At 43.1% G+C, this 25,741-nt stretch overlaps 1 protein-coding gene across 1 annotated transcript in view; it reads right to left on the minus strand.

The window, feature by feature from the left end:
* SRPK3 (SRSF protein kinase 3) overlaps nucleotides 1-25,741 on the minus strand; it is a 2,415,720-nt gene that overhangs the window by 1,149,120 nt on the left and 1,240,859 nt on the right. Inside the window, exons 11-12 of the mRNA XM_044080110.1 lie at nucleotides 15,746-16,057; nucleotides 9,723-9,823 (exon numbers count right to left, since the gene is read on the minus strand). Of these exons, the coding sequence (XP_043936045.1) occupies nucleotides 9,723-9,823; nucleotides 15,746-16,057 (413 nt within the window). The remainder of the gene's footprint in view (nucleotides 1-9,722; nucleotides 9,824-15,745; nucleotides 16,058-25,741) is intronic.

Raw genomic sequence — 25,741 nt, forward strand, 5'->3', positions numbered from 1 at the left:
TTGCTACTTTTGAACTTATCTAATAGAATGCCTAGGGATTATTTATTAGTCACACTGGATGTTGTGTCGCTGTTTATGGCCATATCCAATTTGCAGGGGGTTGAATATATGCGTAGATATTTACTGAGACAGAGCGAGTATGACTGTAGACTTATTGACCTGATTTGTGAGTTTATGGATGTCATCCTGGAGAACAATGTTTTTGTATTTGATAGCCTGTACTATAGGCAGAAACATGGCGTAGCGATGGGGTTTCTGCTTCGCTAACAGCCATGCGAACATTGTAATGGCCCAGTGGGAGATGGATGAGGTCTTTGGTTTGGAGTTATTCACTCAATGTACTATTCTACCACAGTTTCATTGATGATGTGTTTTTGGTGTGGGTTGGCACTGCTGAGTGTTTGAAGGATTTTGTCGTACAGCTACATAGGTCTAGTGAGTACCTAAGGTTTACTGTTAAGTATTCGAACACGTCTATAGAGTTTTTAGACGTGCTTGTAACAAAGTTACCAGATCTATGCATTAACACTGGTCTTTACAGGAAGGACTGCCACAGAAATTCAGTACTCCACAGGAGGAGTATGCACCCCAGGAGGGTGTTTAACAACACAGGTTGATGTGTTGAGGGACGGACGAGCTAGACCATATTTCTCAGGCATCCAAGAGAAGGGGGGGGGGCATGATGTGGACGAAGCTCCACTAAGTAAGGAGTGTAAAACTGTAGTGAAGGTTCCCATGTTATATACTAGTGATGTTAATAGAACCAAACAGGTGTTTCAGAAGCACTTGCCCCTTTTGCTTATAGATGAGGTCTGTAGAGTGGTGGGTGACGCTCCAAATTTTGGTTATAGAAATTGTAAGTCCCTAAAGAGGATTCTTCACTATCCAGACAGGGAGACTCGTGGCCAGAGTGGTGATTTTGGCACATTTTCATGTGGTTCATGTAAGTACTGCCAGCACATAGTGACTGATGATATGCTCATCCATCCTGATACGGGCAAAGATTTTAGATTTAGGGTTACAGCCACGTGTCCTATGAGACACTTAGTGTACCTAGTGCAGTGTGGTTGTTGTCAATGGTTTAATGTTGGAAAGATGAACCGTACCCTCAGGGAGTATGTGAGGGCACACCTGTATAGTATATGCACTGGGAACACTGCGAATGTGTCAGCAAGGTATGCTGTAGGGTATAGTGGTCAACATGATTTTAAGTTTAGAGCCACAGAAACTATATGGGTGAGCGTTAGACTGGGAATATTGAGAATAGGACTGAGGAGGCTGAGCTTTGGTGGACCTTGAAGTTGAGGCCAGATAGGGGGTCAGGACTCAATGTGATGGTTTCTATTAAACCTATTTTGAGCAAGAGAGGTCTACATAAATGATGTGGGATGGCCCGGTATGATATGTTGGTTTACATGCTTTTGTTGGTTACATATTTGTATTTTATTTTTGGTGAATGCTTTTTATGATGTTATTGATATACTGTAGATTAAAGTGCTCATTTTATGATAGCTGAGCGTCTTACTGTTGTTTTCTCTTTAGTGTTTATACTTGCATTTTGGTTTAACAGTTTGTTTGCTCATGGTGTGATTTTCACTGTTTATTTAAAAAATAAAAAACGTACAATATGCTGGTTGTGTAAGTGTGCACACCCTTAAACTAATACTTTGTTGAAGCACCTTTTGATTTAATTACAGCATTCAGTCTTCTTGGGTACACATCTGCCATCAATTAAAGAGACTCTGACTAACTCCAAATAAAGTTTAGCTTTCCTAGTAGGATTTTCCTGACATTTACTCAGTTGCCTGCTACAGCAAAAGACACGGTTCACAGACAGCTTACAAAGCATCAAAGGGATCTCATTGTTGAAAGGTATCAGTCAGGAGAAGGGTACAAAAAAAATTCCACAGCATTGGATATACCATGGAACACAGTGAAGGCAGTCATCAAAAAGTGGAGAAAATATGGGACAACAGTGATGTTGCAAAGAACTGGACGTCCCTCCAAAATTGATAAAAAGACAAGATGAAAACTGGTCAGGGAGGCTGCCAAGAGACCTACAGCAACACTGAAGGAGCTGTAGGAATTTCTGGAAAGTACTGGTTGTATACTACATGTGACAACAATTTCCCATATTTTCCATATGTCTGGACTATGGGGTAAAAATGCAAGATGGAAGCCTTTTCTTACATAGAAAAACATCCAGGCCCAACTAAAATTTGCAAAACAATACATAAAGTCTCCCAAAAGCATGTCGGAAAATGTGTTATGGTCTGATGAGACCAAGGTTGAAATTTTTGGCCACAATTCCAATCACCAAAAGAACACCATCCCAGCGGTGAAAAATAGTGGTGGCAGTATCATGCTTTGGGGTTGCTTTTCCTCAGCTGGAACTGGGGCTTTAGTCAAGGTGGAAGGAATTATGAACAGTTCCAAATACCAGTCACTTTTGGCCCAAAACCTTTAGGCGTCTGTTAGAAAGCTGAAGATGAAGAAGAATTTCACCTTTCAGCACGACAATGACCCTAAACATACATCCAAATCAAAAAAAGAATGGCTTCACCAGAAGAAAAATTAAAGTTTTGGAATGGCCCAGCCACAGCCCAGACCTAAATCCAACAGAAAATCTGTGGATTGACCTGAAGAGGGCTGTGCACAAGAGATGCCCTCGTAATCTAATATATTTAGAGCACTTTTGCAAGGAAGAGTGGGCAAATATTGCCAAGTCAACATGTGCCATGCTGACAGACTCCTACCCAAAAAGACTGAATGCTGTAATTAAATCATAAGGTGCTTCAACAAAATCTTACTTTAAGGGTGTGCACACATATGCAACCAGCTTATTGTACGTTTTTTATTTTTTATATTTTTCCCCTAACAGTTTTGTTTTTCAAATGAATTGTACAGATTATAGGTGACATTAAAGGTGGGAAAAGTTTTGAAAAGATTTATTGTGGTCTCATTTTTTTATATCACAAAAACCTGGCATTTTAACAGGGGTGTGTACACTTTTTATATCCACAATATACAAACTGAACTACAGCCAAACTCAACCAAAAATACCCATCACACAACTGAAGTCGATAAATCTAGTCACTACCTCTGAAACATTTTTAACAAAAGATTTTGTTTGACCCACTTTTTTTGTTTCAAAATACTATCCAACAAAAAGCCAACTCTTTCACCAAAACCAACCACACCAGAAATAATGTACAGTTGTGTACACTTACCATAAATGTAGATGTTCGAGTGTATTCACTGTTGCAGTCATTACATTTGGGTAATCTGCTGGCAGGTTGCCCTCAGTCGGACTGAACATCAAAGTCTTGGGTCCTGCGTCGGTTGCTGTCTCCTCTTCCATAACGTCAGGGGTATAAAACATGCAGCCAACGCCATTTTATTCAGTTTTTCTTGCCCCAGATGTCAGGTGTCCCCCAAATGGGAAGCAAAAAAATATATACATATACATATATATATATATATATATATATATATATATATATAAACAGCAATATATATGTAAATGCACTTTTTGCAACATAAACTTTACCTTCATCTAAAAGCAAATACACCACAAAGTCTTTAGAATATAGCGAAGGAAAGAGAAGTTCTAGAAAAAGGGGGATGGCGGGTGGGTAACCCAGACTGCAACAGTGAATACACTCGAACATCTACATTTATGGTAAGTACACAACTGTACTGTGTTCTTTGTGTTTCACTGTTGCAGTCATTACATTTGGGTAGAATCCCAAAACTATGGATGGGAGGATGGAACTAAATAGCATTAAGAGCGGCTATAAGGCCCTGCAGAACTGCAGTGGCAAAGCCTGCCCTGGATTTAGAGAAGGGAGGCAAATGATAATGCTTTGTAAAAGTATGAACAAAGCAAAAAGTAGCAGCTTCTAGAATGTCTTTGGTTGGAACTCCTCTGAGAAAGGCTGCTGAGGTAGAAGCAGCCCTGGTGGAATGTGACCCGATTCCCTTGGGCACTGGCTTACCATGATGCAAGTAGCAGAAATGAATGCAGTGGCTTAACCACTTAGAAATAGTCTGCTTTGATATAGCCTTCTCCTCTGATCCTGCAGCAAATGCCACTAGTAGTTGCTCAGACTTTTAGAGATTTGGTCCTGTTTAAGTAGAATCTTAGTTGTCTGTGTACGTCCAATGAATGCAGAATCCGCTCCCCTTGTTCTGCGGATTTCGGTAAAATATTGGCAGGTGAATAGTTTGGTTAAGAGCCACACTGGATACCACCTTAGACATAAAGGAAGGATTGGTCCCGAGGGACAATCTGCCCGGGTAAAACATAATAAAAGGCACCACAGCCATGAGGGCCTGTAGTTCTGAAACCCTTCTTGCTGAAGTGATTGCCAAAAGGAAAGTTGTTTTCCAAGATAAAAACTTTATATCCACAGTAGCTGCTTGTTCAAAAGGAGGCAGGGTGAGTTTTTCCAGCACAAAATTGAGGCCCCATGCAGGAGTTGGTGATCTAATGGGAGGCCTTAAATTTTTGGCCCCTCTAAGATACTGTTTTAGCAGAGGATGAGAAAAGATGGGAGGCTCCGTGTTGTGATGGGCCGAGATGGCAGAGGCATGGATTTTTATTGAAATAAAAGATAAGCCCTTGTCAAGCATCTCAGTCAAGTGTTGTAAAATCTGAGGAATATTTGGTTTTGCTGTGTCCGTTCCTTGTGGTTGGTTCCAAGCACAGAATCTCTTCCATTTATCAGCATAAGATTTTCTAGTACTACGTCTTCTAGCTTCCAAAATTACATCCATCACAAATTTACTGAGAGGTGTTTGAATAACTACATGATCAGCCATGCTGCCAGGTTCAGAGTTTGGAGCTGAGTGTGCAGAATTTGATTGTTCTGCTGAGACAGTAGATGAGGTATTTGAGGCAAGTACCAAGGAGGGAGTTGTGACATAATCCTTAGAATTGGGTATCAGTGCTGGCAGGCCAGTCCAGAGCAATTAGGATCATTTTTGGTTTTTCCTGTCTGACCTTTAGTAAGACCTTGGGGATAAGAGGCAGAGGAAAGGATAGATTGATAGGTTTTTCCAACTGAAGGATAGGGCATCCACTTTCCATGCTTGTCTGTGATAAGTCCTTGTGCGGAATTTGTCCAGTTGATAATTTTGGGGTGAGGCAAATAGATCTATGTCTGGGCTCCCCCATTTCTGTGTTACCATGCTGAAGAGTTGTGGATCCAGTTTCCACTCGTGAGGGTCCATAAGATTTCTACTTAGGTCGTTTGCCAGAGTGTTTTGTTTTCCTGGCAGGAATTGAGCTTGAAGATGTACCTGGTAAGTCAAAGCTGTGTCTCACAATGCCATGGCTAATCTGCAAAGGGGGTAGGAATGTGTACTCCCCTGCTTGTTTATATACCACATAACCATGGTGTTGTCCGTCTTTATCAGTAGTTGTCCTGGATTAAGTAAGTCCTTAAAGGCTGTCAGGGCATTCTGAACAGCTAGCATCTCTTTCTGGTTGATAAGCAGATGCATTTGTTTTGGGTTCCACATTCCCTGAATGCATCTCCCTGCCAGGTGGGCCCCCCAATCAAAGCCTGATGCATCTGTAGTTAGGGTTTGGGTGGCAGGGGGTAGAGTGAATGACAGTCCCTTCTTTTGGTGACATGTCCCTGCCCACCAAAGAAACTCCTGTTGTAGGCAGGGAATGAGAGGAATCATTGTTTCCAGACTGTGACAATGTTGATGCCATAAACTTTTTAGATACCACTGAAGTTTCCTCATATGCAGTCTTGCATATGGAATTAGTAGAATGCAGGATGCCATGAACCCCAAAGCCTGCAGAATTTGTCTTGCAGATAACTGGGTTTTTGTTGCCATCTGTTTGAAGTATATAGTCAGTTGCCTTTGTCTGGCATAAGGTAAGCCATCTGGGCAGTTGTATTCAAGCTTGCACCCAGGAATGTAATTTTTTCAGAGGGTACCAGTTGTGATTTCTTTTCGTTTATTGTGTATCCTAGGCATGTTAGAAGCCATTTTACAAATGCCAGATGTTGAAGAAGAATGTCCTTGTTCTCTGCTTGAATGAGACAGTCATCCAAGTAAGGATAGATTTGTATGCCTCTTTGTCTGCAAAATGCAATTACTGGTGCCAGGCACTTTGTAAAGACCATGGGTGCAGTAGATAAGCCAAAGGGCAGTGCAGAGAATTGGTAATGCATAAAACCTGCCTTGAAGCGGAGGTATCTTCTGCACAATTCCCTTATTGGGATATGCAGGTATGCCGCTTTTAAGTCTAGAGTCACTAGCCAGGCATTGTCTTTTCTGGGTACCAGGAACGGTCCTGAATAAAAACCTTGTCCTTTTTCCTGTTCTGGTACTGGCTGAATAGCCCCCATATCCATGAGGGACGTAACTTGTTTCTGAGCCTCTGCCCATTGATTTTGTGGCAGGTCTGGCCAACCATTTGAAATTGGCAAAGTATGGAAATTAAATCTGTACCCCTGGGATACTATGTTTAATACCCACTTGTCCTGGGTAATTGCCAATTTTGAGCATGAAGTGCTAATTTTCCCCCCAAGGGGGCTACTAAAAGATAAGTGCTTGGTGATGGTAGAGGGAAGTCACTGAGACTGCTTACTGTAGGGTTGTGTTTTGTTTCCTCCAGATTCGGAGTTGGAGGCACCCCATTGCTTTGACCTGTAAGAACCCTGTGATTGGTATCTAGAGCCTTTTGAGTGTCTGGATTTGCCTTGAGAGGCTCTGTTGGACACCAGAAAGGACCGATTTTTTAGTAGGCCAGTGCCTACTGAATCTGGGTGGCTGCACTTGTAAGAAATCTTTTACAGTTTGCATAGATTTAGCTTTGTCTTCCATTTTCTTGAAAACCACTTCTGCCTTATTACCAGAGTATCATGCTGTAAAGGGGCATCCAACAATTTAGCTTTAACATGATCAGGCAGATTTTGCTCCTTGAGCCAGGCATGCCTTCTAATCACAGATGCAGTAACTGCGGCCCTGCAAGAGGCCTCCAAGGAATCAAAACCACATTGCAAAGTATGTTTTCCAACCTGTTCTGCTGCATGCAATAATTCCTGTAATTCTTTATTTTCCACACAATCAGAAATCAACATAATTTTCTGTTTCAATAAGCCCATAACATGCTGTTGATATTTAAGCATATGAAACTGGCAGTTTAAGGCCCTAACTGCCAAGGTTGCAGACGTATAAACCTTCTTTCGCCATCTATCCAGCGCCCTGGAATCTCTATCACAGGGGGTAGGATTTTTGGCTGTAGAGGCCTTTACACCTTTGGGACCCTGTGAGATAGTTTCAGGATCAGCAGCAGGATTATTAAATAGACATTTGTGGGAGTCAGGAACCCTGTAATATCTGTCTGGCTTACTAGGAGCCAGATTTAGGGAATCAGGAGCCATGCTTGATACCGACAACACATCAACAATGTCTAATACAGGAGGCATAGCCAAAAGCCAATGCTGAGGAAGAAGGAAATCCCTAAGCCTCTTTTTTGATTCAGAGAAATCCTGATTCTCCCAATGAAAATATTCCCTTAAAGTATGCAAGGTTTCTTCAAAAGAATAATCCACAGGAGGAGATGCAGATGGGATGGATTCTTCTGCATCAGAATCCTCATAGGGTGGTATAGAAAATCCCTGATCAGAAGAGGAATCAGAAGAAATGGAAACCTGATCTGAAGATTCATAATCAGTGTCTTGCCTAGGCCTCTTAGCAGGGGGGGGGGGGTTGGGGTTGGGAACCCCTGTTCAAGGTAATTAAGTCCTCTGCCATTTTGATCATCTGTTTTTTAGGCATAGGGGCCTGAGCACGTGGCTCATGCATCGGTTTTTTACACTTAGAAGATGATTTTGATCTTGTTTTTGAAGCTGGCGTTGGTTTTATATAAAAATGTCGAGGCCTGAAAACACCCTCAGAAGCCAGTGCCTGCTCAGCGGCTCCGGACTCATCCAAGGGAGAGACATCCGCGGGTTCAATACTCTGAGAATCTCGCCTCATACCGGACTCCGCATGGGTCTTAGTAGAGGCCTGTGACTCAAAAGTAGCGGGTATCAGGGGCTGTGAAAGCGCCTCACTGAGTACCAGCGAACCGGCTTCTGGCTTAGGAGAAGCTTTGTCGTCAGTTTTGGACCTCGACGGTCTGTCTCTGTCTTTTTCTTTGCATTTTTTTGTGAACTCCGGTAGTCGGATTGCTAACCGATGACATTTCAGGGTAATTAAATCTGGATCCAAAATATTTTGATGCAAAAATATACCGACAGTTAATAGTGCGTTGGTTAAATCTAGCACAAAACCGACAGCGAGGCACGTTATGATCTCGGCCTAGGCAAGGAATACAGTACAAATGAAAATCCTTATGAGGTATTTGCTTCCCACAAGTAATGCAATTATTAACTTTTACTGACATCGGTAAGGATCAAGAAAAAGTTTCCCCAACAGGGTACTTAGCTTTAGTTGACTTCGGTTCTGAAACTCGAATGCGAAAATTTCAGGAGTCAGCCGACCGGCACTTGCGAACTGCTTCTGCTTCGTGCACCATGCGGCAAGAAAGACTGAATAAAATGGCGTTGGCTGCATGTTTTATACCCCTGATGACCTGACGTCATGGAAGAGGAGATAGCAACGGACGCATGACCCAGACTTTGATATTCTGGCCGACTGAGGGCAACCTGCCAGCAGATTACCCAAAGGTAATGACTGCAACAGTGAAACACGAAGAACATCAGGATGATCCGAAGGATTACAAACATAAATAAAGATCTTGGGTATTGCATAAAAATAGGATGACTTGGAAACTTTACATCCAGATCTTTAAAGTCAGTATCAAAGAAATCCCATCTGTAATCCCCTTTTCAACAAAGAACACAACTCCTGATTATACTCATCGTACATAGTATAATTAACTAACTCAGTCACTTGACACATTCAGTAAAGTATTATGTGTACTGATGTACTGTGTTTTATCCGTCACTAATCACACTGCTCCCTTTATCTGCTTTACACACAACTAACATGCTTCATCAATTTTAACCACGGCAAAGCATTCCATTCATGTTGTGTCAAATTAAATTGCTTTGTGACCTAATGTGTTGTTAAACAACAGACCACAATTCACTTTTGCGCACTTTTCAAAACATTTACAGCTGTATTACTTCCGGCTGGAATAAGCAAACTTATTTCTAAACTTTGGCGTTAGAATATACTCATAACCGTTAGCTAATGTGTTATAACACTGTTCTGTAGATAATTCACTATCAATTGAATAAACTGATAGAGCAAGTAGCCAAGTATCACTACCATTAAATTTCTCAAATGCTGTATTAAAACTATTAAAATCGCTATGTCCTTTGTTAAGGATTGAATAATCTCAATTGTAATTTTCTATACAATCTAAACAAATCAATCACAATATAATCCCATGATGGAAAACAGTAGGTACAAATTACAGACCCTGCAATTGTAAACTATAAAGGGAAGTGTTACTTTTATGTAAACGTGTCTTTAAATGTAAATTGATGATAACTGGTGCTGAATTTATTACATATGTTTGATTGTTATTGCTGTTTGGTTCTTCTAGAAGGCTTTAGTTGCCAAGACACTAGGTAATAAAAGCTGTTTTTTCTGCCTTCTTGCCTTTGTATGGCATTTGGATAACTTAAATTAACCTTAAAAAATCTGCTTAAAGACTAAAGGAAAAAAAAGACGGCACTTACCACCCAGCAAGCATTACCAAGGTCTGCAATTTTTATCTTTATTTTGGAAGCATTCAACGGATCTAATGGATTCAGCAGGAAGTCTGCAGAACAGAATGAAGCTTGAAAGCAAAATGAGAGTCAAAATTAGGATAACTTAATTCAATGTAAATATGACTCTACTGCACACTGTTGCATATTAATATAAAGATGGATCTCTCTTCCTTCCTGGAAAGTACCTTCATTCTGTTGTACAAAAATAGCCCAGAACTTCAACTGTAAGCTTGAAAAATGAACATATGAACTGTGGCAAAGAAAGTACAGTTTTGTACCTACCATAAATGTAGATGTCCGATAGGTATGCATCTGCAGTCATAACATATGGGTTGTCCTGCCTCAGGCAGCCCTTCTGTCGGCCGGATTCCAAAGTCTGGGTCTGGCCTCGGCTGACGTCGCACTTCACTCGACGTCATAGCTCCTGGGGTATAAAGGCATCAGCCGACGCCATTTTCCTCAGTGTTTCTTGCCCCAGATGCCAGGTGCCCTCTAGGAAGGCTAAATTTGGATAAAGTAGAAAATTCCAAACAGTAGAAATAAAAAAGTATATATACATATATACATGCAAACAAATACACCATAATAGATTCCCCCAGCTAGCTAAGAGAGGGGTAAGTACCCTAGGAATACCACAGAGGGGAAGGAGGGTGGGTAATCCTGACTGCAGATGCATACCTATCGGACATCTACATTTATGGTAGGTACAAAACTGTACTATGTCCTTCAAGGATGCATCTGCAGTCATAACATATGGGTAGAATACCATAGCCAAACTGGGGGAGGAGGCACTAAGATAATGATGGTGTAGTTAAAATCCCTTGTAAAACTGCAGTTGCAAAACCTGCTCGGGATCTGGAGTATAAAGGAAGATTGTAATGCTTGGCAAATGTATGCACGGAGCTCCAAGTAGCAGCTTCTAAAATGTCTTTGGTAGCCACTCCTCGTAGGAAAGCTGTAGTGGTGGCTGTAGCTCTTGTGGAGTGAGGCCTGATATTTTCAGGAGTTGTCTTTCCATGAAAAGAGTAACAGAATCGAATGCAATTTCCTATCCATTTTGAAATTGTCCGTTTGGAAATTGCTTTTCCTTGCACTCCTGTTGCATATGCTACCAGAAGCTGGTCAGTTTTTCTGTTGGTCTTAGTTCTGTCCAGATAGTAGCGCAGTTGTCTGTGTACATCCAAGGTGTGCAGTAGTTTTTCCCCCCTGTTCTGTGGGTTAGGGAAGAACGTAGGTAAATAGCTTGGTTCAAGGATACTCTGGATACCACCTTTGGCATGAAATAGGATTGGTTCTCAGAGACACTCTATCCTGGTGAAAGATAAGGAAAGGCTGCACTGCCATTAAGGCCTGTAACTTGGATACCCTTCTTGCTGAAGTGATTGCTAGAAGGAAGGCAGTTTTCCAAGATAAGAACTGTAAGTCTGCTGATGCTGCTGGTTCAAAAGGGGGAAGTGTTAATTTTTCCAACACAAAATTGAGATCCCATGCAGGTAGAGGTGGTTTCCTTGGAGGTGTTACATTTTTGATCCCTCTTAGAAATTGTCTGAGGACAGGTTGAGAGAAGATAGGAGGATCCATGTTGTACTCTGCTGAAATTGCTGAAGCATGAATCTTAATGGAAGAATAGGACAGGCCATCGTGGAACAGTTCTGCTAAGTATTCTAGGATGTGTGCTAGGTTTGCCGGTGTGACATCTGTTCCCTTTGATGCACTCCAAATAAGGAATCTCTTCCATTTGGCTGAGTATGTTTTCCTTGTGGAGGGTCTGCGAGCCTCCAGGATAATGTCCTTGACCCTCTGAGATAAAACAGGTTGGTTTTGCTTTATGCAATTTTCCAGGCAGTTAGCTGCAGTGTTTTCAAGTTTGGATGCAGGGTCTTGTAGTTGTTCTGTGTTAGAAGTAAGGGCCATAGAGGTAGAGGCCATGAGTTCGTCCGAGACATGCTTCTCAGTAGTGAGTACCAATGCTGCCTTGGCCAGTCTGGAGCTATCAGAATTACCTTTGGCTGTTCCTCCCTGATCTTCAGTAGAACTTTGTACAGCAATGTGAGAGGTGGAAAGGCATAAACTGTCAGGGCCTTCCAGCTGAAAGAAAGGGAGTCCACCCTCCAGGCTTGTGGGTGGTATTCTCTTGAGCAGAATTTCTTCAGTTGGTGGTTGAGTGGGGAGGCGAACAGGTCTATCTCTGGCATTCCCCATGTCTTTGTTATGGTTTTGAAGATGTCTGGATGCAGCATCCATTCGTGAGCATCCGTGGTAGTTCTGCTTAATCTGTCTGCTAGTGAGTTTTCTTTTCCTGGTACAAATCTGGCCTGCAGTTGAATGTTGAGATTCAGGCCTAGGTTCCACAGATCCATTGCCATCCGGCATAGAAGGTAGGAATGCGTGCCTCCCTGTTTGTTGATGTACCACATGACTGTGGTATTGTCCGTCCTTATCAGCAGATGTCCTTGCTGGAGGAATGATTTGAATGCCTCGATTGCATACTTCACTGCCAGCATCACCTTTAGATTTATATGTAGATTCAGCTGGTCTTGGGACCATAGGCCTTGGATACACTTGTCTTCCATGTGTGCCCCCCCAGCCTAGGTCTGAGGCATCCGTGGTGATGGTCTGCTTTGGTTGTGGTTTGTGGAAAGGCAACCCTCTGTTGGTCTGGCAGGCCTGAGCCCACCACAGGAATTCTTGCTTCAGGCATGGAATGATTGGTATCATGGTTTCTAGACTGTGTCTGTGTTGAGACCATACATTCCTTAGGCACCATTGTAATTTTCTCATATGCAGTCTGGCATGTGGGATCAAGATTATGCAGGATGCCATGAAACCCAGGGCCTGCAGGACTTTCCTTGCAGTAAGCTGAGTTTGTCTTGTCAATGCCATGAAGTATACTGGAAGTTGCTTTTGTTTTTCTTCTGTGAGAAAAGCCATCTGAGTTATTGTGTCCAGTTCTGCACCCAAAAATGTTATCCTTTGGGATGGCACTAGTCTTGACTTCTGTGTGTTGACTGTGTATCCCAAGGCTTGCAGCAGTTGTATGACATAGGTCAAATCCTTTATTATTTTTGTCTTGTTGTCCGCTTGTATTAGGCAGTCGTCCAGGTATGGATAGATTTGAATTCCCTGAAGCCTGCAATGTGCAATTACTGATGCCAGGCATTTCGTGAATACTCTGGGCGCAGTAGATAAGCCAAAGGGCAATGCTGAGAATTGATAATGCTCTGATCCTGCAAGAAATCTGAGGTGTCTTCTGCAATCTGGTCATATGGGGACGTGCAGGTATGCCTCCTTGAGATCTAGAGTCACCAGCCAAGACTCCTTGCCCAACATGGGAAGAAGTTGCTGTAGGGTCAGCATCTTGAATTTTGGTAATATGAGATATGTGTTCAGTGCGGACAAGTCGAGAATAGGCCTCCATTGAGTTTCTTTTCTTGGTACAAGGAATAGTCTGGAGTAAATTCCTTGGCCTTTTTCCATAGATGGTACCTTTTCTATTGCTCTCATCCTTAGTAAGTTGATGATTTGTTTTAGAGCCTCTGACTTCTGGCTTGATGGAAGGTTTGGCATTCCTCTCTTTTTTGGTAAAGTGTGGAAGTGAAACCTGTAGCCTTTGTCTATTGTTTGCAAAGTCCATTTGTCTCCTGTAATGCAATGCCAGTTTTTTGAAAATAATGCTAACTTTCCGCCCAAGGGTGCTTCCAGTTGTTCCCTGTTAGGCGGAATCAGAGCCAAGTCATTGTGTCTGTCCTGTGGAAGTGGTTGTAGTCGTAGCTGTGGCGGCACTCCTCTGGTTGTCAGGTTGCCACTGACGGCCCCTGTAGGCACCCGATTGACCTCTGCCTCTTGGGCGTCTATTTCTGCCTCTCTGTGCTCTGGAGGTGTCTGGAAAGGACCAATTCTTTGAAGGCCAATTTCTGCTGAACCTCGGAGGTTGGACCTGTAGAAAATCCTTGACTGTTTGCACAGATTTTGCTTTTTCTTCCACTTTCTTTAGAACCTCCTGTGCCGGGAAGCCAAATAAACTTTGTTTCTCCATAGGGGCATCTAGGAGTTTAGACTTAACATGGTCTGGCAAGGATTGCTCTTTTAGCCAGGCATGCCTTCGAATCACTGCTCCAGTCATAGCTGATCTAAATGAAGCCTCCAGTGCATCATAGCCACATTTTAAGAAATGATTACTGACCTGCTGTGAGTTGTGTACCAAATCCTGAAGGGACTTACGGTCTAAAGGTTCAGGAGAGGAAAGCTTTTTATTCAGCTGATCTAACAAAAATTCCTGGTACTGTATCATGTGAAATTGACAGTTTAAAGCCCTGGCAGAAAGGGTAGCAGATGTATAAACCGGTTTACTCCATGTCTCTAATCCGCTTGGTTCTCTTGCAGAGGGTAGGGGTTTTTTTGCAGAGGCAGCTGCAACACCCTTAGGGCCCTGAGAAATGGTTTCTGGGTCTGCAGCGTGGGCCTTATACAAGTGGAAGTGAGAATCCGGGACCCTGTAATATCTGTCAGGTTTGGCAGGGGCCGGGGGAAGAGAATCAGGGGCAGAACTGGCATCACTGTATGCATCATCAACAACTGATAGTACAGGTGGTATGGCTAAAGGCCTATGCTGTGGTAAGTGTAAAAAAGTCCTTAGCCTTTTCCTAGAATCAGAAAAATCCTGACCCTGCCATTGGAAGTGTTCCCTCATTGAGTGTAGAGTTTCCCCAAATGAAAATTCTTCTGGGGGGGAGGCAGAAGGAATGGAGTCTTCTGCATCTGAATCCTCATAAGGTGAGTATGGTCCTTCCTGATGGTCTGATAACTCTGATCCATCCGAGGAATAGTCAGAGGAGAGAGGTTCAGGGGGTTCAGTCCTAGGCCTTTTTTCAGGAGGAGGTTGTGAGGCCCTGTCTGGGTGAGGTTGGGATCCCCTGATCAGAGAAATAAAGTCCTCAGCAAGGCTGAGAATCTGAGAACTTGAGGAAGGTCTGTGAGAGGGAGCTTTAGTAGGTAAGGCCTTGGAAAGTTTAGCTGCTTTAGCCCTGGAGAAGGCCTTAATAGACATAGAAGCAGGGGGTCTAGCTGCCCCACGTGCAGGAGTAGAGATGTCCAACGGAATGGTGTCGGACAATTCCTGTGTGCCTGCTTCTTCGGTATGAATTTCTGTAGCCGACTCAGCCGGGGCCTGTGAGGCCTCGGTTGTCGGAGGCATGCTTACGGCCGAAGGAAGAACCGAGGACTCGGTTTCAGCCGAAACCGAGACACTCGCGCCTAACCGTGGTCTCAGCCGAGACCGCGGGCCGCGAGTGTCGGTCCTTTTCCTTGCGTTTTTTGGCTAAATGTGTAGTCGGAGTCTCCGACGGCATTTTATATGCAAAAACGGGGCCAAAAAACTCTTCAGCAAACTCCGACCGACGTCTAAGTGTCCGTCGGTTGAAGGAAGCACAGGCTAAACAAGCTGATACGTCGTTGTCTGGGCCTAAGCAAGGAAGGCAGTAAGAGTGGAAATCGTTATGAGGTATTTGTTTCCCACAAGTTAAGCAATTATTTACTTTGTCTGACATCGGCCGAGGCAAGAAAGAGTCTCCAACGGGGTACTTAGCTTTTTTAGAAGTCTTCGGTAGCTGAAATCTCTGGATCTGACCGACCGGCACTTGCGAACAGCTTCTGCTTCGGGCACCGTGCGGCAAGAAAGACGGAGGAAAATGGCGTTGGCTGATGCCTTTATACCCCAGGAGCTATGACGTCGGGTGAAGTGCGACATCAGCTGAGGCCAGACCCAGACTTTAGAATCTGGCCGACCGAAGGGCTGCCTGAGGCAGGACAACCCATATGTTATGACTGCAGATGCATCCTTGAAGGACATTTAAACCATCTTACATCTGACAATGATAAGAATCAATGTAATTTAGAAGACATTAGGAAGTCGGCAATAAAAACTATAAAAATTATTTGGCCAGCTCATGAAAGGTTTTGGTACTGACTAGTGAACATGCAAAAGTACTTACTGTTTGGAGAAAATAGTTCAGCTTGTTCTCTTCCACCAGAAAAATCTGACAGTGCTGATCCAGATGTAGGTGAAAAAAATGAGCTTGAGAAGCCAGACTGCTGGGAGTCCGGACTCACAAAACGGCAGGAGTCATAGCCATTACAGTTTGCATAAGGGTTGTTGTGCTCAAAGGTGCTTGAAGACGCAACACTCTCTGGGCTGCAGGCACCAACCAGGTTAGCACTATTCCCACTGTTATGGCACTTTTTTGTCCAGCAAACAGTACCACTGGTGACATCACATCCTTGGCATTTATCATGTGAATTAATATCTGTAAAAGAAACAGAATGCTTTGATAATGAAAGAATAGCTTACATCACAAAAGCAGAGATGGATACAATTATATGGACCCCATTAAAGCTAAAGAGGGTCTGACTTTACCGAGTCATGATAGCTATCTGAATGACTTGATTGTTTACTACTTGATAACCATATAGGTGAGTTGTTCTAAGATAAGGTATTTTTAGCTAAACTGGAATGAACGCAAAAATGTGCACTGCAGTAAATGTAATACAACAGAAAGCAGACAAGCTTTATAGAGTACAGTTATGTAAGAACTTACCATAACAGTACATATCATGCAGTATTCCTTACAAGAAGGATATCACGCCAAGGATAGCCGTACATCCAGCCAGCATGCCAAAGCCTGGGCCCTTACACAAGTCGTACACCTGATGTATGATCTAAGTCAGAAGACTGAAGTACATAAGGGACATATGTACACTAAAACCTCAGAACTTACTTGATCAAGGAGAACAAAAGAAAGACGTAGAAGCAACTCTACATGTATGTACATGCACTTTAAGAAAATGAGAAATGAAAAGATGCCCCTCAGCCAGATCAGAAAAGGGGTAAAGAGGGAGGAATGGAATACTACAATAGTGAACAGTAGGACATCTAATGTTATGGTAAGGTTTTTACATAACTATACTATGCTCTTCCAAGATCACTGCTGCAGTTTTCCTCACAAGAGAAAGAGTACTTAAGTGTCTGAAGAGAGACGGAAGGAAGGGAGGAAGTGTCTAAAATGCCTTGGAGAATGGACCTGGCAAAACCTGCTATGGCCCTAGAAAACACATCAACTTATAATGTTAGTAAAAGTGCAAAAAGATGACCAGGTGGCTACTTCTAGAATGGATCTGGTATCTAAGCTCTTGAAAAAAGCACCAGAGGGGGTTACTACCCAAGAAGAATGGGTGCTAACAAATGAAGTAAGCTGCTTTGCTTGATAAGAATAACTAAAAGAATTGGCCTTAGAAATCCAAAAAGAAAGGGTCTGCTTGGAGACTGGCAAAGCAAACTTATTGTTAAAAGTAACAAAAAGTTGCTCAAATTTTCTAGTCTTCAATCTTATCAAGGGAAAATTTGAGCTGACTATGCAAATCCAAACAATGAAGAATCTCTCTCACACCTATTTTGAGGTGTGGAAGACTGATACAATGATTCAAAGATAAGTCATTAACTACCTTAAGCATAAAGGAAGGATTAGTTCTAACAGAAACCCTATCCTTATGAAAAAAAAAGTGTAGGAACACAAAGTGTTTTACCAGCTTTCAAAGCTTTTGAGTGTCAGAAAAGCACTTAGTGCTGTCAGACAGGCAGCAGGCAGAAATGAGGTGCCTTTCTTTACAACTAATGACTTTAAAAGCTGTTAGACACTTTGATCTGACCCACTTTTATGGCAGGATGAAGTTTTAACAGCTTTTAAAAAAGTACAGTTGTGTACACTTACTGTAAAGGTAGATGTTTGAGTGTATTCACTGTTGCAGTTCTGACTGTTGGGATTTCCTGCTGTGAAATCCCTTGGCTGGCCTGACTACCAGAGAAAACTGTTTTTGTCTCCCTACTGACATCAGTACTCTCAGGTATAAAGGGAGCCAGCCTGCATCATCACTTCAGTATTTTCTTGACCCGCTTAGTAGGAGCCCCGAAATGTACCCTAGAAGGACGAAGTTAGTGTGGCTCCAAGGAGGCCCCAAGTGTGCCTAAGGTGGGACAAGGTAGAGTGGACCCAAACAAGAGTTGGGAGGTGTAGGGTCCTTGGTTGATTTTGTAGCCTACCTAGTAAGCTGAGGGAGTAAGTGGGAGGAAAAGAAGACAGCAACAGTGAATACACTTGAACATCTACATTTATGGTAAGTGTACCCAACTGTACTATGTTCACTGTGTTTCACTGTTGCAGTCCTGACTGTTGGGAAGATTCCCAAAGCTGTAGAGAGGTTGGAAGGAGATTAAGGAGAGGATTCCCTGCAAGACTGCAGATGCAAAACCTGCTCTAGACTTGGAAAAAGTTGCCAGGTGGTAGTGCCTAGTGAAGGTATGCACAGAATACCAAGTGGCTACTTCCATAATGTACTTAACTGGGAAACCCTTTGAGGAACGCTGTAGAAGTAGCTGTGGCCCTAGTAGAGTGTGACCTATTCAACACAGGGGGCTTTTTGTCATGATGGCTGTAACAGAAAGAGATACAGTGGGAAATCCACTTGGAAATAGTCTGTTTAGAAGCTGGTTTTCCTTCAGAGCCTGGGGCAAAAGTAATGAACAGCTAGTCTGTTTCCTCAAAGATTTACTCCTGTCCAGGTAGAAGCGTAGCATCCTATTTACATCCAGAGAGTGCAGTAATATTTCCCCACTGCTGTGAAGGTTGGGAAAGAAGGTAGGTGGATGAATGGCCTGATTCAGAGACATATTACTAACCACATTAGGCATGAAGGAAGGATTAATTCGGAGGGAGACCCTGTCTTTATGGAAGATAATGAAAGGCTCCACTGCCATTAGGGCCTGCAACTCTGAGACCCCCCTGGCCGAAGTGATAGCCAGTAGAAGGGCTGTTTTCCAGGTAAGAAACTTTAAGGTGATAGAGGCTGCAGGCTCTAAAGGAGGCAAAGTTAACTTTTCTAGGACAAAGATGAGGTCCCAAGGAAGGGTGGGTTTTCTCCTGGGGGTCCTAATGTGAATAACTCCCCTAAGAAACTGATTCAGCAAGGGGTTAGAATAAACTGGAGGATGACTAGGGATATCGGCAGAGATGGCTGAGGCATATAGCTTGAGGAATAAGAGAGACCTTTCTCCAGTAGGTTGGCCAGGTACTCCAGAATGTTAGGAATGTTAACAGAATTTGGCTGAAGTCTGTGCTTCTGGCACCAAACCAAGAATCTTTTCAATTTGGCTAAGAGTTTCTGGTGCTTGGCCTTCTAGACTCTTAAAATGGTCTGTACCTGCTAAATAAAGATGGAGGTGCAGTAAGGAACTATGAAATAAACCTGTCAGAGTCTGAAGGTTGGGGTGCACAATCCTCCCCATGTTCTGGGTGAGGAGGTCCACCCTCTAAGGAAACATCAAAGGTTTTTGACTGGTGAGCACGAGGAGGAGGAGGGGGAACCAGTGCTGCCTGGGTCAGTCTGGTGCTATCAGGATGGCCTTTGGGCCCTCCTCCCTGATCTTCAGAAACAGTAGAGACAACAGGGGTAATGGTGGGAAGGCATAAATTAAAAGGTGTGTCCAAGGGAAGGAGAAGGCATCTACTTTTCATTCAGATGTTTGCCTTGTCCTGGTGCAGAACTTCTCCAAGTAAGCGTTGTTCTTGCTGGCAAATATGTCCACCTAGGGGACCCGCATTGCTGTGTTATTGTGTGGAAAACTTCCTGATGGATATGCCATTCACAGAGGTCTGTCATATTCCTGCTGAGGTGGTCTGCCAGGGTATTCTTTGGCCCAGCAGGTATTGTGCCATGAGATGCAGGCCTAGGGACTGTGCTGTCTCTCATATTTGCATGGTTAGATGGCACAGGGGGTAGGAATGCATGCCCCCTGGCTGTTTATGTACCACAAGACTGTGGTATTGTCTGTACTACTGGGACCATTTTGTACTGCCATGAGTTCTTTCCAATTTATGTGCTCTTTCTGTGTTGATCGGGCTATAATCCTTGATTTTGGAGGTATTGGGTATGGCCCCCCATGCTGTCTCAGAGGCATTTGTGGTGAGGATTTGGCCCTGGGGCAAGAAACTGAAAGGCAGGCCGTGATTTTGGGTACAAACCTGTGCTCACCATGCAAACTCCTGCTTGAGGAAAGGTATCAAGGGTATTTGGGTGTCCAGTGACTGAGAGCTCTGGCACCACATGCTCTTCAGGCACCACTGCAGCTTACTAATATGCAACCTGGATAGGGGTACCATGAGAATACAGGATGCCATGAACCCCAGAGCTCTGAGGAATTCCCTGGGTGTGATGCTTTGAATCTCCTGTATCTGTAGGAAGTAACTGGTTAAATAGGTGACTCTGTCTGAGGGGAGGAAGGCCCTCTGGAGTGAAGAGTCCAGGAGAACACCCAGGAAGGACACTTTGTTTGGATGGAACCAGGCTGGATTTCTTGAGTCAGAAGGTCCTGTGTGAATTTCAGATCTTTGTTGATCTTTGGAATGTCTGCAGCTTGTACTACGCAATCATCCAGGTAAGGGTAAATCTGGACCCCTTTGGTTTTGTAGTAAACAATGACTGGTGTCAAGCACTTTGTGAAAACCCCTGGAGCAGTAGACAACCCAGAGGACATAGCTGAAAACTGATAGTGACAAGAGCTTGCTTTAAAGCAAAGAAAACTTCGCTGTAATTTTTTAATAGGAATGTGCAAGTAGGTGTCCTTTAGGTCTATTGGGACCACGAAGGCCTGAGGAGATATCATGGGCAGCAATTTTTTAAGTGTCAGCATTCTGAACTTTGGTATCCTGAGGAATTAGTTTAAGCTGGACAGGTCCAGGATAGGGCACCAAGATCCTTGTTTTCTTGAGACTAGGAATAACCTTGAGTAAAAGCTTTTCCCTCTTTGTTCCTCTGGAACTAGCTCCACCACTTCATGAGAAAACAAATACTTATCTGTTTGACAGCCTCAGTTCTTTGATTTGGGGGTACACCTGGGAAACCTGAGTATACTTACAGCTGTTTGAAAGTGAGTGTGTAACCATTTGGAATAATGTTTAGAACCCATTGATCTGAGGTAATGTAATTCCAGTTTTGGAGGAAGACTGACAGTCTTCTGCCTAGTTTTGGGGTGGTGATGGGAGGATGGAGTGGAGGGAGAGACTCATAACTGCTCTTTGGCTGGGGGCTGTGACCTAGAACTCCCCTGCCTGGGTGTTTCAGAGGTCCACTGCCTTGATCTCTGTTGGTGATGCCTTTGTCTGGAAGCTCTGTCCTTTAGAGTCCTTCTCTGTTTACTCCTAGCCTGGGTAGGAAAGAACTAGTGCTTGGCTGGAATGTTCCTACTGAACCTAGGTAAATGTACGTGCAGGAAGTCCTTAACTGTTTGCATGGACTTTGCCTTGTCTTCCATCTTTTTCAGTACTGCCTCAGCTTTTGGTCCAAAGAGTCTGCCTTCATCAAGGGGAGTGTCTAAAAGGTTAGCCTTTACATGCTCAGGGACAGATTGCTCTCTAAGCTATGAATGTCTCCTAATTATTGAACCAGTGGCAGCTGCCCTGCAGGATGTCTCCAGGGCATCACAGCCACAATGCACAGAGTGTTTAGCCACCTGGGAAGTGGAGTGACAATCCAAAAGTTTTTTTAGAAAGATTTTTATCCTCCTGTGATTGAAATGTTTTGCATGAGTTGATCCAGAATATTTTGCTGATATTTGATCGTATGGAATTGACAGCTGAGGCCCCTCACAGACAGGGCAGCTGAGGTGTATACCTTTTTTCCGAACGTGTCTAAGGCCCTGTTCTCCCTGTCTGTAGGCAAAGGATTCTTGGAGGCACTGTCCCTAGCCCCTTTAGGCAAGGAATAACTTCTGGAACAGTCAAATGATTTTTAAACAGATATTTGTGGGTGTCTTGGACCCCATAAAATCTGTCTGGTTTCCTAGGGGCAGAGGGAAGTGAGTCAGGGATCATGGAGGCATCCTGGAAAACGTACTCTACCACACCCAAAATAGGAGGGACAGCTAAAGGTTTGTGTTCAGGGAGCTCCAAGAACTCCCTAATGCTCTTATTGGCCTGGGGGTAATCTTGTGCTTCCCACTGAAAATGCTGCTTCACAGCATGAAGAGTTTCCCCAAAAGTTTAATCCTTTGGAGGTGAAGCCAAGGGAAGGTTCTCCTCAGAATCTGATTCCTCAAAGGATGTGTAAGAGTCCTTCCGCTAAGCCACACTCTTCCAAGTCTGAATCCTCCTCAGATAGTAAGGAATCTGGGAAAAGATCAGTATAGTCATCCTGTTTTCTATGGTGGCTTAGGTCCTCAGACAGCTTAATCAAATCCTGTTGGGATCCTGGTAACTGGGAGCCCATAGGCCTAGTTGGAGACACTGCCTTTCTTTGGGGTAGGTTTGGGCTTAGGCCTAGGTGCATCTCTCACCCTGGTGCCTGACTCTCTGTGGAAATGCACTGGTGTAGGCCTAGGCCTTGTTGTATCACCAGTTAACAAGGGGTTGGGAGGGTGGCTTAATGGCCAAGATGTTTGCCTTAAAAACACAAGGTGCAGGGTTTGAGTCTCACAAGGGATAATTGGCTAGGCTTAAAATTGCTCGCAAGGGCAGTTAGCTTAGTACTAAACTATGAACTATGAACCTAAACTCATCAGAAGCCATGGCCTGCTGAATGACCTCGGACACAACCGATGAGCTGAAAATGTGAGCAGTGGAAGTTAAAGGAACCGGAGGCATGTCAGACTCCAAATGGGTCTCGACAGAGGTCTGGGTTGCTGTTTTAAATGTCAAAGAGGGCCGCGAAGGCGCCTCACCTTCTTCAACAACTATCAGTCTAGCAGGAAAGTCAGCTGAGGAGTGATTGTCATCTGACGCCTTTTGTTTAAGTTTCTTCTCTTTTTTTGCGCTTATGCAGCTCAAGATCGGTACGACCAGCAGACACCATCAGATGCAGTTCAAGTTATTCTCATCTTAGAAAACGAGCTAAGAATTTGGCCCTATGCCTAGTCATTCTAACGTTACACCTAGTACAAAAACAACAATTAGGGACGTCGTAGTTTGGGCCTAAGCAGGCAACACAAAGAATATGGAAGTTTGTGTGTGGGAGTTGTTTACCACAGTTGAGAATTATTTACTGCATCTGACATGAGTTAAGTGAAATAGAAAAGAGTTCCCCAACAGGGTAATTATCTTTCCGATGACAACTTCTCTCTGGTGTGGACCGACTGACACACTTATATACTGCTTTGGGCTCCGGTGGCAAGGAAAGACTAAAGTGATGAGGCAGGCTGGCTCCCTTTATACATGAGCGTACTGAGGTTGGTAAGGGCATTTGCCATCCTGGGAGGCGAAAACAGTTTTCTCTGGTAGTCGGGCCACCCTAGGGTTTTCACACCAGGAAATCCCAACGGTCAGCACTGCAGCAGTGAAACATGAACATCTGCTGCTGTTCTTTGCTGGCTCAATGCTGTTCATTCCAAACAAAAGACTATCTAATAGTGCTTAGGTATATTTGAAATTTTGTTTAACACCCCTAAACACCATTAAGACTGAATTTCAGATCATAATCACAGCATTCCATGCACTACAGATAAATAAAATAGAGATACTATCAATACAAGTAAGGTAAAATATAACATTAGAGCTATCAGTCCAGTTAAAAATAAAATAAGCACAGGTTAGAATGACAAGTTATAAAAAAAAGATCTAACACACAAAGTCAGGTAAATACTTGCAATTAGCAAACAGGATACAAATTAGAGCAGAACAGAAAGGAAAGGAAAGAAAAAAATCAATATTAACTAAATTCATGATAAAAAGAACAGGAATGGACAGCAGACAGAAGAAAGAGGTCGAGGGAAAACACACAGGACACAAGGAGAGAAAAAATAAGACAGAATCATGTATAAGAGAAGGGAAACTTACAGCCTGAATGAAAGAACAGCAGTGGCAGTTAAGTATGAGAAGGGAAGAATGCCAAGAATTTCCAAAGCCAGTTTTGGCTTGCACTGGAACTTAACTGCAGCCACAGCAGCAGTAAAACAAAGTATGAGCCAGCTGACAAATACAAATTAAGACAGTAACCTTTGAGTGCAGTGAACAAGGTCAGTAAGTGGCTTGCAATATACTGGTTTCTCTCTTGACCCATTTGTTCACATTCCTACCTATGTATGTTATTAATTTTTCTGTTTAGTAAAGTGCAACAAAAATTAGTTTGCTGATCACATTTTTTAGACATTAATTCTGCAGCTCAGCTTCAGTGAAAGCCATTATCTGGCAGTGACAAATGAGTCTTAAATACTGCTTTTACTTAAATAATTTTAACAGAATAACATTTGCAGTAATGTGATTTTTTTCTCAAGAATAAGACATCTGAAACTGTAATTTCTACCATAAACATGGCCTTCAACAACTTACCACAAAATGGACTTCCAAGATGGCTGAACACTGATCAACAACTTAATTTCAGCTCTCATAGTGTGAAAACATCAACTGGGAAAAGTGAGACAGTGAAATTGTCATTTTGGGTAAAATTCAGTTACTAGCTAGTAGATACACTGCCTGGATAACAGCAAAGAAGAAATTTAGAGAACTTGAAAGAAAATCAACAAGAAAAAAAAAACGTTGGGGTAGGAGCCGAAATCAGCCAAGAAGTCAGATCCGACCCTAGAGGAGGAAAGGCAACTGGCTCCGATGACCTTGGAACTGTAGGGCCTGAGGGAGGAAACCAGCTTGATGGAGCATTAGTTTCAGGTCGAGGACCTGAAGCCAAAGGGATCAGTCTTAACTGCATCTGGGCCTGTAAAAAGGACCACTTCAGCTCCAAGTCAGGGGGTCTTAAACTCCCAAATGAATGGGATGACCAAGCTATAGAAGCCACCAATGGAGGCTCACTGCTAGATGACTGTTTGGAAGAGCAGATCCAAACCAGAGAAACTCAGATCTGAGGTGGAAACAGGAGGACTCCAATGAGGAAACTTGTGAAAAAGAAGAGAAGGGAGAAAAAGTTCTGCCTGAGGGAGCTCCCTTTGATAAGAAAGGACACAGGACACTCAGAGTGGAAAGAGACTTCCCCACAGCTGGCACCAAAATGAACGGGTCCATGGTGTTGAAGCCAATGATGGAGCCGAGGGTCTTCTGACCTTCTGATCCAGCACACCAGAAGAGGAGAAAGTCGATTGTTTTCTGTCCCCCTTTGAAGGTTTGGGGTTCTTAGAGCTCTCCTTATGACCCTGATCACCCTTGTTAGAAGAAAAGTTGCCAGCTGGCAACAGACCTTTTAGGACCAACTTGGCCTTTTATCATTACCAGCATGAGTGCCAAAGCCCTCACAGATAGTGCATGGTGACTCAAGGTCAGCAGCCCCCAGACAATACAGACATCTGTCATGTGCATCTTGATAAGGAAACTTGTGACTCTGCCACAAATTTCTTAAAATCGTCTCCATACTGTAAACAAAAGAAAACCGAATACCAAAGAAACAGCAAACAAGGACACTCTAACCACACTGGGTGGGAAAAGCAGGCTTACAAGAACACCACACTTAACCCTAACAACGTATGCTACTTATCAGAAAAAAAAAACTATACTAACAATCAACTAGCAAAAATACAGGAACCAAGGTAGATGAAAAGGGAAGAAGGGAACAAGACCAAACTACACTTGAAAACTTCACTATAATAGATGCACTCCACTGAGCTAATGACCAAGCTGCTGTTGAGGAAAGGCAGCAAATGAGATCTGGAGTAATCTTAATTGACTTTGTGATTATGGGTAGAGAAGGAGGAGCTCAGTAGACTGAAGTCTTTGAAATATGGCAGGTCTTGGATCAGAGTCAGATCCGATAACCCACAGATTGAATCCAGACAGAAAAGACATTCAATCAAATGTATACAAGATCAGCCTGACAAACACTAGTTTGTGCATGTAAAACTAATGTTGGAAATGCACATTCAGAAAAACAGTCATGTATAACTGGTGGGAACTATAGATTTTTATTATAATGGGTATGCTATCCATAATATTTTGGAACATAAA

The sequence above is a fragment of the Protopterus annectens genome, chromosome 8.part0, assembly GCF_019279795.1.
Source record: "Protopterus annectens isolate FY-2018-M chromosome 8.part0, PAN1.0, whole genome shotgun sequence".
NCBI classification, from domain to species: Eukaryota; Metazoa; Chordata; order Ceratodontiformes; family Protopteridae; genus Protopterus; species Protopterus annectens.